At 40.1% G+C, this 15,438-nt stretch overlaps 1 protein-coding gene across 10 annotated transcripts in view; it reads right to left on the bottom strand.

Moving 5' to 3' along the window:
- Neo1 (neogenin 1) overlaps nt 1-15,438 on the bottom strand; it is a 153,079-nt gene that overhangs the window by 49,399 nt on the left and 88,242 nt on the right. For 5 of the 10 annotated variants that reach the window (XM_032909403.1, XM_032909402.1, XM_032909401.1 and 2 more), the window contains 2 exons: nt 7,329-7,548; nt 2,902-3,056 (listed from right to left, as the gene is read on the bottom strand). In XM_032909403.1, the coding sequence (XP_032765294.1) occupies nt 2,902-3,056; nt 7,329-7,548 (375 nt within the window). The remainder of the gene's footprint in view (nt 1-2,901; nt 3,057-7,328; nt 7,549-15,438) is intronic. The other 5 variants (XM_032909405.1, XM_032909407.1, XM_032909404.1 and 2 more) reach the window with 1 other exon arrangement.

The raw sequence follows: 15,438 nt of genomic DNA on the forward strand, positions 1-15,438 counted from the left end.
AGCGCAGTAAGGAGACTATGATAGTACCTTCAGCAGGGTAGCTGGTCCTTTGTGGACCCTGGATCTAACTTCTACAATGGCTCATGCATCAACCCTTTTAGAATATTCTTTTCATCTGATCAGAGTTCTTTCCCAAAATATATATTAATCCTGGCTAGCTGCTCAGGTCTATACTTTGGGAGAAATTATATATTAAAAATAGGTTTTCTAGCGTTAATGCCACTATTATAGACACCATTAGATTTAAGGCCAAGGAAGGAAAAAATGTTTTAAAAAGCTGGTTTTCGGGGTTGGGGATTTGGCTCAGTGGTAGAGCGCTTGCCTAGCAACCGCAAGACCCTGGGTTCGGTCCCCAGCTCCGAACAAAAAAGGAAAAAAAAGAGGTTAAAAAGCTGGTTTTCTCAAACAACAGCTTTATGCTGTGAGACTTGTTTTGCTTCAGAAGTAGGAGGATCTGAATGTAGTCATTTTAACAGTTGTTTGCTTTATTTAGTCATGAATTGTGCCATTTGTTCAATGTTAACAGCACAGTTTGTGTAGCCTGACAGGTAGGGTTTGCCACACTTTTGTTGCTGTGGAAACTTTCTTCCAACTTAACTAAAGAGAGAGGAAAACAAAATAGGAGAAAAAATAGGGGAAAAAATAGAAAAACAAATTTTCTTAACATCATCTTCAATATACTCATTGGTTAAGCTTAGGTAGCGAATACGATCCTTGTAAAAGGCACTGATGATCCTTTCAAGTCAGCTGTGCAGTGGTCTAACAAACAGAAAGTGTGCAAAATGCCCTCCAAAGGCTAATTCAGTGCTCAAACCTCTCCTTACGCCCCATAGCTTCAGGAGGTGCACGGCCCTCTTCACTGCTGGCGTCTCTGCTGTCTGTCACATTACAAATGCCAAAAGCCTGCATCAGAGCCAGTTGTTCCTCCTGCCTATAACCGCATTCAACTACTCTTTCTAAACCAAAGCCTTCAACTAATTACCTTAGTCTCTTTCCATGTGATGGTAGCACCTCACACTACTGTGTATTTAACTGCCTGTCTCTCACAGAAGGTTGTAAATCCCTTGTAAACAGAACTCAAGGCTTACTAATCTTTATATCTGAATTGCCCAACACAATGAAAGGCACACAGTAGGTTCACAGTAAGGCCGCTTCTCCTTATGTCTTCTTTCACTTCTAAATTTGACAATGACTCTTTCAGTTCAATGGTTTGACAATTTGAACACAAAGTCTGAAATGTTCATGAAAGCTATAGTCGTTTTTCAAGGGGAATGTGGATATATATATATAGACACAGGTATTTTCATTTTCAGAAGGTTCACAGCCCCAGGACAGACTTCTGCACCAGATCAAATCCAGTGGTCCTACCTTCATTTTCATCATGACTCACTTTGCATGTGTACTGTTTGATCCTATTTCTGGGATTTGGGTCATCCAGTTTCCCTCCCCAAGAACGCCTGTGCTGTGTCAAATGCTTCAAGGCCAACCACAGGCTCCTTTTCTGGGATTCTTTCTGTATTTTTATATAAATTCTTCCTTGCTCTGAATTCTAGTCTAGTATCTCTCAATTATGGTGCCTTCCTTAAAAGTAGATGAAGGGGAATGGAGCTTTAAATCTAACGGATAATTCCTACACTTACTCTGAACACAGTCAACTATGGAATTTACCATCCCTACCTCTGTAAAGAGAATGCATTCACCTTAAATCAAGTCTGGACACTCTTCTTGGCCCTGTGTTCTTGCCTAGCATTGACTCATGATTTCAGTATCATCAGTTCCGTGACAAAGGACTCATTATTACATTTACTACTGCTTATGCTCAGAAACAAACATTACTTGTTCACCATCTCTGTGTTTCTAGTATTTTGCATAGTACCTGGCATAGGAGGCACACAAACATTGGATAAGTAAGTTGCTATAACATTAAAAAGTTGAAGGTTCTTAACTTCTTGCCTTTATTCCACCCACCAGGCAGAGTTCCTGAATTCTTTCTGTTATATAATTGGTAAATTCATTCTTCTGCGCTCCCAGATAGGGAGATACAAATGTATCTCACGTGCTCACTTCTTCTTTTTTTTTCTTTTTCTTTTTTTTTCGGAGCTGGGGACCGAACCCAGGGCCTTGCGCTTGCTAGGCAAGCGCTCTACTGCTGAGCTAAATCCCCAACCCCACATGCTCACTTCTAAAACAAAGTCTTTTATTTAGGTTTGTGAACAAAGAAAGCTAGTGTAGGTGTCATAAAAGTTAACTAGAGACCATTTTGAGAAAAATATAGCTTATGGCAAGAAGTAATAGTTAAAAATTTTCAAGAAGGAAAAACATTATATTTCTTATAAATTCAGGCCTGTAGCTTATAACCAAAAGTTGAGGCATACAGGACCTTTATAGTATAAACCAACCTGACATTTACCTTACTTAGTCACAGAAAGTCTTAGAAATAAAATTATAGACAATACCATTGAGCATAAAAGAACACAGATCCAAAGCACAGAGGTTCTATCTATGAGGTGTGATAACATAGGGCACTAACAGTGTCAAATACCCACCACTGTGCAAAGCACTACATTATAGACATGACAGACGTTATAGGAACTGTCCATAAAATAAGCAAGAGGCATTAATAAAGCCACTGAGGAATGAGGTGATGATGTATCTAGGATCATACAGATACATATGATCAAAGAAAGGTTCTACAAGACTTCTGAGCTATTCCTTAAAAGATCGGTATAATATGAATAGGAAAGAAAGCAGAAATACACTGCTGCCCTTTTACTTCTATGTTCAACAAAAATTCATCTTCTCATCTAGAAGGAGCTGAAAGCTGGTATGCAAGACTAAAAGCCGACAGGACTGCAAGCAGCTCTTGTCAGGGTTTGGCCAACAGACAGGTGAAAGACTTACCCTCAGGCTGTGTTTCTACTCGTAGAGGAGCTGAGCTCTCTCCAGAGCCATGCTTGTTTTGAGCCATAACTTTGAAGATGTAAACAGTTGCTGGCATTAAGTTTTGAATAGTCACCTGCATCTCTCCTGGCTGACTGGTATTCTCAACACGCTCCCTTTGGATAAAGAAGGGTTAGGAAAGAAACCGATCAATACAGCATAGCTCTAGATAGTTTCAATCTCCAGTTCCTGCGAAAGTCTAATCATTAAGTCACATTTACTCCTAAAAGAGAAACTAAGCGTTACCAGGCAGAACAGTATAGAAGGCTGACAGAAGAGTGAGTTGTAAATACTTGGCAAGCTGTGAGTGATCTTGCTCAAACATTACTGATATCACTGATTATAACCAAATACAACTCAGCAGTGTGTGTGTGTGTGTGTGTGTGTGTGTGCAACATAACAAAGAAGAGGCCATAAATTGGAAGGGGGACAATGAGAAGAGTTGGGAGGAGGGAAAAGGGAACCCAATGTAACTGTATTTTCATCTAAAAAATTAAAAAACAAAACCATAATTGGTTAAAAAACAAAGTAGTCACAGAATATTTACAGAGATTGTTACACTGTAGTTGCTTAGGCTACCTAAAAGGAATACTACCATATTAAAAATTATTGTTCAGCAATACCTAAGATATCCATCGTACTATTTTGTCTTTGTCTAAACTTCTAAGTTACTAGATTTAGGGGAAGCATATCAACTTATTTCTTATATTTTGAGGTATCTGAACCTTGATTTGATCACCAATGCTTATTCTGTTTAATGGGAAGGACTGAACTGTAGAGCATAGGCTATGGCTCACCTGTATTTAAATTTTTAAACAACATATCTCCTAGGAAAATAACTGGGGATGGTATTTTACTTGAAACTGAAGGATAAGGCTGCTTCATTTATGCTTACACACTACACAAGCAGGAGGCAGAATGCTCACGTTCAGAAGGAGAGTCACACAATTTAAAATTTGCCTTTGAACATTTCTGAAATTGTATGTCTTTTGTTTGTTCCTCTCTGAAAGGTGGGGAAATGGGAGAAATCAGTGACACTGTTAAAACCTGAAACATTTCTATAGGATCATGGTTATAAAAAGGAAGTCCGTCATAAGCATGATTCCCAGACGAATCCCCATCTGAGAAGGCTCTGAGAGACTCGTCTGTATGATCAACTTCTCTTCAGGAGAAAGGAAAGGTGATTTCAGGACGGGAACCAATGATCCACAGAAAGGACTATCTTCAGAGTATCTGTGTGGTTACACTGGAATTGAGGTTTGAATACTACAGCTGAGTCAGAGGACAACGAAAAAAAGTGTGTTTTATATTGAAACAGTGTTGAACACAAAGCTAGGAAATCTAATTCTAGTTGTGGTAGGGCTGTTAGCCCGTCAAGAGACTATGATCAAGCCACTAGCTCTTTCTGACCCCTACTTTATTTAGGTATTTAATGAAAGAATGAGATAGGTTAGGCAACTTTTCCTCAAAAGTGCCAGACAGTAAAGCTTATAGGCAAAATACTTGCTTATAAATGCTTAAAAAATTGTTTTAAAATACAGAAACAATTATTAGATCCTGAATCATAAAAATAATAGCTCTGATTTGGCCTGGTGCCCATAATATGCAGCCCTAGAATTAGACTAACAGTTCTAATGTTTCATCCATCTTGAAAATACTATTAATACTTGGAGTAACTCTCAACTCTTCATTTAATAAACAACACCAGAAAAGTACTGGCATTTAAAATAGAGACATTTAAATGGTAAAAAGGACAGAATGGTAATAAATGTAAATGGCAATATTACAGAGGTATAAAAAAAGGCACCAAAGAACCCTCAGGACTACACAAGGCAAGTGCCTAGCAGAATTACAGCTTATGACCAAGGCACATAGTGCCACCTGGTGGTTGAATGTTTAAATACAGAAGTAGAGAATTTGCCTGTAAGGTAGTGGTCTACATTCTTACACTGTATTTTTGTTTATTCTGTGTAAAATAATTTATTACTCTTGTTTAAAGATAATAAATATAAGCTCAAAATGCTAAATAAACTGTTTATATTATAAAACAAAATAATCACAACATGGGTTTTCCATTCTAGACTTTTTTTTTTTTTTTTTTGGAGCTGGGGACCCGAACCCAGGGCCTTCAAGCTTCCTAGGTGGCGCTCTACCACTGAAGCTAAATCCCAGCCCCCCATTCTAGACATTTTTTATCCCTTCATTGCCTGTATTCAGACATCAAGCTTAATGAAGTAACAAAGCTCAGCCTCCTAAAGCATCTTCTTTGATGTATGTCCACACTTCCTACCCATTTTAAGTCCCTGCTCTTACCTTTATCCAGGCTACCAACTGCTGTATCTCTATCGACATACATGCTCTCTCTAGACTTTTTTCCTTCTCCTATTATAAACTTTAAAAGTGCCCTCAGAATACTGCTAACTGCAAACTGTTAATACAGTCAGAGAGCACAACTGCTTAAAAGTCTAAAATGGGCCATTCTCATTTTATTATGCCCAAATTCTTACTGGTTTTCCAACATGTGGTTCCAAACATGTGTTTTATTTTTAACCTCATACTAATTTCTACCAAAAGTTCTGGGTCAGGGAGATGAGTGTTAAGGTCTCACCACTTTTACTCCAGACATGAAATTGAACTCTGGTGTCACTGCAACTGTCATTGTAAATGTCTCACTTAGCCCACTTCTAGTTCCCAAATGACATCATCAGATTTGTAAAACCTAAAAATTTAACAAAAGTTACTAGGATAAGCTGGATCTAATAAAGTACAAAAGTGAATAGAAACTTGTATGTGGGCATTTAGGGGCGCCTGAGGGGTGTTATCTGAGCAAGACAGAAACCAAGCATAATTATTTGTTTGGGGAATTTATTTATGGCAGATGCATTAATGAAGTCAAAGGCCATGCCGCAGAGATAGTGAGCCTTATGCATAGGAATAACTAGATGCCTTCTTCCCTGTGAACCTACATGGCACTTGCAATTAAGCTGTCAGTCACCTGTAGGTTATTCTGACACTGATACTGAAACTCGCTAAGGTCCATGTGCGGCTACTGCATTCTTCCCCTTTGTGGGTGTGAACTTGGGTTCTGGGAGGTTTTGTTCTTTTATTTCTTACTTTTTGGCTGTTTTAGTTTTCAGGTTTCTTGTTCTCAGCACTTACTACTGTCTAAACTTCCTTTTATCTAAGGTCTTCCATGTTCAGTAGACTAGAACTGTGCCATCTTTTTATGTATAGGACTTTATTTCCTTTTCTTTGTAAAATTTCAAACAACCTGTTTTCAGCCAGCATTATCTGACAAGCAGTCCAATCTATCAAGATAAAGTATATCACTGCAACTTGTGATGAGGCAGAATCACGGGTCCTGCAGCTGCTGAGCTTGGTAGTCTGGCCATAAACACAGTACAGTACGACAGTCACAGCACGCTAGCAGGAAAGTAAACCGTACTTCACGTGTTAAGGCCCTAGGCTGAGGACAATGAAATGGTCTACAGAAGTCAGCAGCTGACAAGGGTCTTTCACAGAGCTCATAATCTAGTGGGAAAAGAACGTAAATACACACGAACAACCCAACAACTATTCTCATTATTATAGTCAGTGTCATCACCAGTGGTCTCAACAGTCACGTGCAGAGGCTGAGGCTGCCTGAGAGCTGCATGGGGCTGACACTGGCACAGAAAGAATAAGGCCTGTAGCTTTAGCTGGAAAGAGGCGAGGAGGAAGAACCCAGAGACCGAAACAAAGGCCCCATGGATAAGTAGACTGGCTTCACTAGAAAATGAGTTTAACTGAGAAGAAAGGAAAATAAGAGCATACACATAAATGAAGCCAAGCAGGGGAGAAAGTGGTCTGGAGATTCCAGACGCCCTCCTGTAAACAACATAAGCTCTTGAGGTGCTGCAGGTACCAGGGCATTGCCCCTAAGTACTCTTGAGACATCAAAAAGGCCCTTTAGGTACAAAATCAAATGCACTGACTGATAAGTTATACCGGCTTAATCTCCACACTCTGCTGAATCTTACGAGAAGGTAGACAGTTCTAGTGTTAGAGGTGGGTTGGAGTGGCGATGTTCATTCAGCTTACATGTTGACTTGATTTGATTTGAGTCCCTGCACTATAAACCATAAACAAAACATACCAGGCACAGTCCAGGCTATCTCTGAACGCTTCTACCCAAACAGCTCTATCTGCTTCCTCCCATTTTTTCAGAAAGGTGGGGAAAAATGTGCTTGGAGTCTATATTATGACCTAAATAACACTGGGGAAGACAATTTCAACAATCTTATTTTCCAGATTGAACACTGGTACAAACACTGCACAATAAAGCAGGGTGAGAATAACCAGGCAGGGGAAGAAGATCAGCCCACTGGCCCTAAACAAGCAGCACTTACCTAGCAACCCCTTCCTTGGTGTAGAACACAGAATAGGTGAGATTGTCTCCATGAGGATCTGATGCAGGTGTACGCCATGTCAATTTAATGAAGCGAGTAGAGACCAGGGAGGCCACGACATCTCGAGGAGCTGAAGGTAGTGGTCCCGTTGTGGCTGGTGCTAGATGGTCAGTAGTGGCACTGGTCAGTGAAGTGGGAGGTAATGTTGGGATGGCAACATCTTGTCATGTGCAAACATTGGGGAATATGAAGGGCAAACCACGACGGTTTTTAAAGAGAACAGAAAAACAAAAAACAAAAAAAGAAATAAACAAAACCACGATGGGAAATAAAATAAAATGAATGAACATAAAAAAGGCCATTAAACTGAAGGCTAACATGCAGGCCGGGGTAACTACTGCAAACTAATGGGGATATTCAAGACACACCACTGTAGAACACACAGGTTTTCTGATCTGATAAGGGTTGTGGGTAAGGAACAGGGGAAAGACAGTTGAGAATAACATATCTTAAAGGACACAGCAATGCCCAAGTAATGTTCTTAATATTGAAAGCAGCATGCAATATGTGTCGAATTCTACATATAACTCTCATAGTTTGGTGGACCCTCAGTATTTTCTACTCTACCAAAATATGGAAAAACCTATCTGTGACTATAGCATAGATACTCCTCATTACACTCAACAAAGGGCCCCAGGGGAAAGTCTTGGAGTGGGGGTATATGACTTCATTTATTGTTTCAGCTTTACAGGAGATTAGAAAGCTACACTTTCAACTTTAATATTAAGCTGTGTTATCCAAATTGGCAATACCCAGGGAAGTGCCAACTTCCCTCATCCTGATAAATTACATTTCAATTGTCATTATGTCAATCTGATTAGCTATAACACTACCCAAACTCAAAATTCCAAGACCACAAAAACAATATAGGTAACCTAGGATCCTCTGCCGGGATCTTCACCATGACGTAAACAGCTACAGACGTGCATGCAGTGCTGGGTGCAAGAGACGACGCAATGCAAGCACTAAGCAGTTACGGCTAAGCTGCTCTTCCTGAGGTGCCTGTCTCATCAGACAGTTCTGATTTTAGAAATGTTATTCATTGTACTCAACCTAAATCTTCCCTTTAGAGACAAAAGGACAGATTTAATCTCCCTCACACACATACCCAACCCCTCAGAGAGGGTCTCACGTTTAAAAAAAAAAAGTTACTATAAATTTCCTGGGGAAATTGGTAAAAAACAGGCAGAAAAGATAATCTGTAGACTCTGTTTCTCCCACATCCACCATTTGTGGAGACTGAGCCCAGGGCCTCCAGTGGACTAGATAAGCACTCAGAGTTATCTCTTACATAGTTTTCAATTAAGTGGTAAGGCAATAAGGCAAACAGTCTCCTGGAGGTATCTGAGCGTTTTCCACACGAAACTCTGCTTCATGGTGTGGGCCAGTAAATCAAACAACAGTTCTGTATCTGCACTACCATACTGTCTCATCTTACAGAGGATGACATCTAAAGGAGCTACAGCCACAGGGCCTGGGTCACAGAGAGCGGTAGAGAATGACTGAACTGACTTCTAGTGTGAAGGCCCTGAATGTAGCCAGCAGGAGATGCACACTTCCCTTCTAGCGTGGCTCTGTCACCTGGAAATCACTTATTCTTTATGTCTACTCCTTGATAGACTCAACTATTAAAATGTAACATTATGAAGTTTTCTTCAGCTGCAAGCACAAACTTACTGAGACACATAGCCTAATACAAAAAGCAGTGCTCACAGAGTTCTAGTGCATTTCTGTTACACAAAACATTTGACTTTAAAAATCAACCTATCTAAGACTTCCACAAAATTAAAATGTCTGGAAACTACTCCAAGGCTTTTATAAATGTCCATCAGTCATCACAGACTCACAGTCTACGTGAACCACAGACCTTGAGGCCAGATACATGTGATTAAAATCTTTGAAAAATTATGCTGTTTCCTTGTCCTTCTGCCATCAGAATTTACTTCTGAGAGTTCAAAGGTCTGATCACTCACTCTGCTCCAAAACTTCCCACAGCATGAGCCTGAAAAGCTCAGCACCGGGCTCATGGTCTCCGTGGGTTGACCCAGTCTAGTTCCCCAGCCTAGGGTGATACTGGTGTGTCCCGGCACACACCGACCACGCTGTGCTCACTGCACAAGAATGAACCTTTCCACGTCTCTGCTCACACTGTTGCATGTCTAGAGCAACAGGCACAGGCCAGTTAGGGACTGACAGCTTCACTTAACTGACACATGACACACACCTGAAGCTGCTTTTAAAGGTGGAAATCATTACGTTCTGTGTTGGACATGTTGCCCTTGGTTAAGAGGATCCAATCACTCTAACCTGACACCTACTTAAGTCAGTGAAGTGAGGTGTGAGTAGGCACATTTAAATTTTCATTTTGAAATACAAAATGTGTGTGTGCTTTTAAATTTTAAATTCCTTCAAAAGACAAGAGAGCGTCTGGGAAAGGTTCTTTCTCTGTAACCCTTTATTTCCTCATGTAAAGAACTCTATTATATTGGTAAGTCTCAGGGATGTTCATGGTGACATTGCTTAGAATTGGGTGAGATTTACATAATGCATGAGTGCCAACAAAGGTACACTCCATACACCATCACATTTATGATACGTTAGCAAGGATACGAGAAAGGATTCAACATTCCCAACTGCTACAAAGTATACCATACGTAGAGAGAGGAGAGAGGGAGAGGGAGAAAAGAGAGAGAGAGAGAGAGAGAGAGAGGAGAGGAGAGAGAGAGAGAGAGAGTCTGTGTGTATATGAGAGACAGACACAGAGATACATGGGAGCCAATTCTACAGGAGAAAAATAACACTTCTAAATCTTTTTTTTTTTTTTTATTTTGAGCTGGGGACCCGAACTCAGGGCCTTGCGCATGCTAGGCAAGTACTCTACCACTGAGCTAAATCCCCAACCCCAACACTTCTAAATCTTAATCATAGAATCTTTTCCCTTGAAACAGTAATCCATTCCAGGGATCCTAGATTAAATACCAGCCAAGATCCTGTACTGCAGAGAGCCTACTGAAAAGAGCCTCTGTGCTTGGAAGCTGCTCAGTTGTTCAGCCATGTTGAGTAGTCAGCTTCATGCTTTTTATTGTAAAGGCACAGTAAGCCAATTGTAAAAACAACTTACAACAAGCCCAATGTGAAAGTAGAAGAACTAATGTTTTCCTTTCCTGTAGAGGGCACGAGGGCCTTGGACTCAAGAGAAGCACTATGGGAACCAGGAATGTTAATCATGAGGGCTATCTCCTCTGTGGAGAAGAGAAATCAAATACCTGCATTCCACCCAGAAAGCTGAGAGCAGAGGCTGTTAATGACCTGGTGACCTTTTCGCTGACTATGGAGGCAGTCCTCACCCAAATGTTCCAGAATGCTTATCCCACACTCTTCCATCTCTATACCATTACTCATCCTTAGGGGAGATCACAGAAGGTTATCCCAGATTCTCCCTCTCTAGACCATTACCTTAGGGGAGATCCCTCATGTCTGCTATTGGTCAGAGACCACACTAGACTCTAGGCCTTTTATCTATAGAAACCACCCTCATGGTCACATGTACTTTGAAAAAGCGTTTCTATGTAGTCAACATCTTAAGCTTTATTGTGCATCTGGAAGTGGACTGATTGTTGCCTGGATACCTTTTCCCATATTGCATATGTTTTAAACATGCTGACAATGAACCACCTGGCATTAGACTCCTGGAGGTCTGATCCAGGTTGATAAAGTTAATCTAGTTTTCATTCCTATCTCTTATGTGGTTTGCTTCCCTGCCTGACACCCGCAGGGACCCTCTCACTTTCCATTACATTTAACTATTTTTAGTAGAATGTAGTTGGTATCTTCATATCTTCTGAAATATTTCTTGGGATCTCCTTTCTTCTCTCTCCTAAACCCTTTCCCTGTCTTCCTCTCCTCAACTTCCCAGGAGTCATGACGTGAACAAGCTCCGCTAGCGCTATCCGTATGATAGATATACTTGGCTGCAGTAAGTCCAAAGCAACAGCGCTAAATGACCATGGACTACAACTCTACGAGCATGAGCAGACACACTTCCTTCTTTTAGGTAGTTTCCACAAGCATTCTACAACGATAGAGAGCTGATCAATACCGATGTCTTTACAGTTACACACTAAATAAGGACATGCAATGATGCCAAACACGTTGCTTCACAAACTTGTGTAACATATGGCTAGAAGAGACTTCCACATCTGTATTAAAACCGAATTTCAACATTCCCAACTGCTACAAAGTATTCCCAAGCATAGTCCTTTTATCATTCCTTACACAGATGTTTGCTTGTTTGATTTTAGTTTTTTTGTTTTTCTTTTCTTTTTTTTTATAGTCTCTCCTTTTTTTTAAAAAAAGATTTAATTATTATATATAAGTATACTGTAGCTGTCTTCAGACATACCAGAAGAAGGCATCAGATCCCATTACACATGGTTGTGAACCATCATGTGGTTGCTGGGATTTGAACTCAGGACCTCTAGAAGAACAGTCAGTGAGCCATCTCTTAATGACTGAGCCATCTCTCAGCCAGTTTTTGGTTTTTCTATACAGGGTTTCTCTGTGTACCCCTGGCTGGCTAAAATTCATTCTGTAGACCAGGCTGGCCTCAAACTCACAGAAATCTGCTTGCTTCTGCCTCCTGAGTGCTGGGATTAAAAGCATGCACCACCATACCTGGCTTAAGAACTATTCTCAAATAATAAACAGGACATTATAAATTCTATTTTGTATTAAACAAAAAAGTATTTTAAGTAAATCAAAATGTATTACGAAATAAGGCAGATAAGAGGAAAGTAAATTTAATGGAAGAAATTCTGGAATCCTAAGTAATTCAAAGGGGCTGACTGAAAGACACAAATCAATTGATTTTGAGGAGCTGTCAGGACATTTGGAAGCAGGAATGACATGTATAAGAGAAAGTAGACAGAAGCTTTTAAAGGATCCTCCAGAGCATTTATACTCAGGTAATCAGAGGAGACCAGAATGGAGACAGAATAGAAGATGCCACTAAGTCACACCATCAAGGTTAACATGACCGACAACAGCAAGGCAGACCAACAAACATCACGCACTCCTCACACAGGAGCATGTCAAGGTCACCTGCCATTGTACGGAAGGAGAAAAATCACATCAGCATAATCATAAGATAATCAGAGACCATTATACTTTGACCAAAACTTTGTAAGTGTTGAAGATATGATAGATCAGAAGTCTACAGAACTGACCAGTTGAAAGAGACAGACAGAACATAAATGCAACATGGTGCTCCAAAAGAGTGGAGGAGAATGAATATCTACAACTCTCCAGAGCTTCTTTCCTGTACATTTCTCTCACGTAGCCTGCTCTGTAAATTCCAACTGCCTTTCTAAACCTGACTCTTCCACCTAGTTCTGTGACCTTGTAGGTGATCTGCTCCCTGCTCCAGACCTAAGGGTGCCCTTACCCACCCTGGGCAGCAGGAAGTATTCCGATACCTAATCATAGTGATCTTGATCCTCGAATGCTTGCAAAATGTTTAAAATATTTCTTTTATATTCTTTGTCTACTTTGTTCATTGTCTGGTTGTTTACTGCAGAAGTAAGTTCAATATTCTATTATAGTTGTGTGTGCTTTAAAAATACTGCAAAAGTTATTAAGTAATTTCTCTCAAAGAAGTAATACAGTAATAAAAGATGCTGGATTGTGGTACTAACCATAAGTAATTATGTACAACAAACACAAGTATAGACTTCAAGGATAGTTTGTATCTTTTAAGAAAAGGTGAGAGAATATATTCAAAGCTAACTTCAATTATCCAACATTTTGCTTGATAAATGATATGCTATTAATTTCTTGATATTAATACTTTATTTCTACTATAAGAAGAAAGGATAATTACAGTTAAAAAAAAACACACATAAATGGGGGGAGGGACTGCTGACACATACCTGTCAGCACTTGGGAGGTGAGACGGGAAGAACCTGGATTCTATACTAGACTTGGTATCTAGACAAGGAGACTCTGACTAAAAGTACAACAAATAAAGCCACCTAAGTGGAGGACAAAGGTCATCTGGAAACTGTAGAGCAGTTGCCTAGTATTCTGAGGACCTTTCTTGTTGCTGTGAGAAAAATACCTGTCAAAAGCAACTAAGGAAGGAAGGGTTTACTTGGGCTCATAGCACATAATAGCAGAGAATTATGGCAGTAATACAGACCAATTTTAGCTGTGGCAGCAGGAGAATGATCACATTATATTTCAGTCAGGAACTAGAAAGATGAATGCATTGTCAAAACAATGACAGAGTCTTGTTAGGCATTCCAGGCTACTTTCTATGGTTACAGGGAACATTCTTTTTTTTTTTTTTTTTTTTTAAATCTTTATTAACTTGAGTATTTCTTATTTACATTTTGATTGCTATTCCCTTTCCCGGTTTCCCCTAATCCCTCCCCCTCCCTTTCTACATGGGTGTTCCCCTTCCCACCCTCCCCCCATTACCACCCTCCCCCACAACAATCACGTTCACTGTGGGGTTCAGTCTTGGCAGAACCAAGGGCTTCCCCTTCCACTGGTGCTCTTACTAGGCTATTCATTGCTACCTATGAGGTTGGAGCCCAGGGTCAGTCCATGTATTATAGTCTTTGGGTAGTGGCTTAGTCCCTGGAAGCTCTGGTTGGTTGGCATTGTTATTCATATGGGGTCTCAAGCCCCTTCAAGCTCTTCCAGTCCTTTCTCTGATTCCTTCAACAGGGGTCCCGTTCTCAGTTCAGCGGTTTGCTGATGGCATTCACCTATGTATTTGCATTATTCTGGCTGTGTCTCTCAGGAGAGATCTACATCCGGTTCCTGTCGGCCTGCACTTCTTTGCTTCATCCATCTTATCTAGTGTGGTGGCTGTATGTGTATGGGCCACATGTGGTGCAGGCTGTGAATGGGGGTTCCTTATGCCTCTGTTCTAAACTTTGCCTCCCTATTCCCTCCCAAGGGTATTCTTACAGGGAACATTCTTAATCACAGCCAGGTTCTTCACAATAAATGTAGGAACAGTTTCCCTAAGAGCATCACCATTTTAAGAATAAAGCCAGTAGAGCTGTGACATTGGTAAATTTGGTACCATGTCTAACAAAAACCTAAAGACACCCGGTCATTCCTCTGTGTATCTATCAGGCAATGTCTTCACAACACCAGCAAGGGGAGACAAGCTATTTTTATAATTGCCATTGGAAAACCTATCAAATTGTTGGAGATGCCATTCTAAATTTGCCAAAAACTGTGTATATTAAAGTTCACACAGCTCAGTACTCATCCTGAGAATTTCTCTCTTGGGTACTATTCCACAATTCTGAAAGCACAGTTCATTTTCCCTACAGCAAACAGTTGAAAAGCAGCAATTAAAAACAAACAAGCTTTTGAGATGCACAGAGCAACAACTAGAATTCAATAAAACACTACTCCAATAGATGAAAGAGGTGCGGGAAAAGCATTTGCACTCAGTCAGGGAAACAACTGTACTGGGCTATTAGTCACAGTACCTTATTAAAAATAAAAACAGTACTAGGACAAGAGAAGAGCCACATATCCTTTGCTCCTGAGAGTCACTTGTCACATAAAGGAGCCACTGGAAAGTATGCGGTAGTTATGACTTCAAGCTGTATGCAGTGCTCCCAGTGGTGTCTTTCAGGGTATTGGACAAGTTTCACAGCTTGGTAGTGAGATGCATAAGAGATGACAGAGACATCTTATAATAAAATTTATCATTATTCCCAAGTTTTGAATATGATAAAGAGACAAAAGTTAGAGTAAAGGAATAATGCTGTATAATTATGACTGAGAAGAATCTTCATACACTGTCACAATCTAATTTACAAATATTCGTCAGGACAAGAATAATTTTTTTTTTAACAAAGCTCAGGTAAGTATTTTTTTTATTAATTCTAACATTCTGATTTTCAGGTAGAAAAATGTCTAATAATTTTCAAGGATCCTACGCTTAGAATAGGGCTTACTTGGGATGGAGAGATGACTTGGTGGTTAAAGCACTGACTGCTCTTCCAAAGGACCTGGGTGCAAT

This window comes from Rattus rattus, chromosome 8 (assembly GCF_011064425.1).
Source record: "Rattus rattus isolate New Zealand chromosome 8, Rrattus_CSIRO_v1, whole genome shotgun sequence".
Taxonomy (NCBI): domain Eukaryota; kingdom Metazoa; phylum Chordata; class Mammalia; order Rodentia; family Muridae; genus Rattus; species Rattus rattus.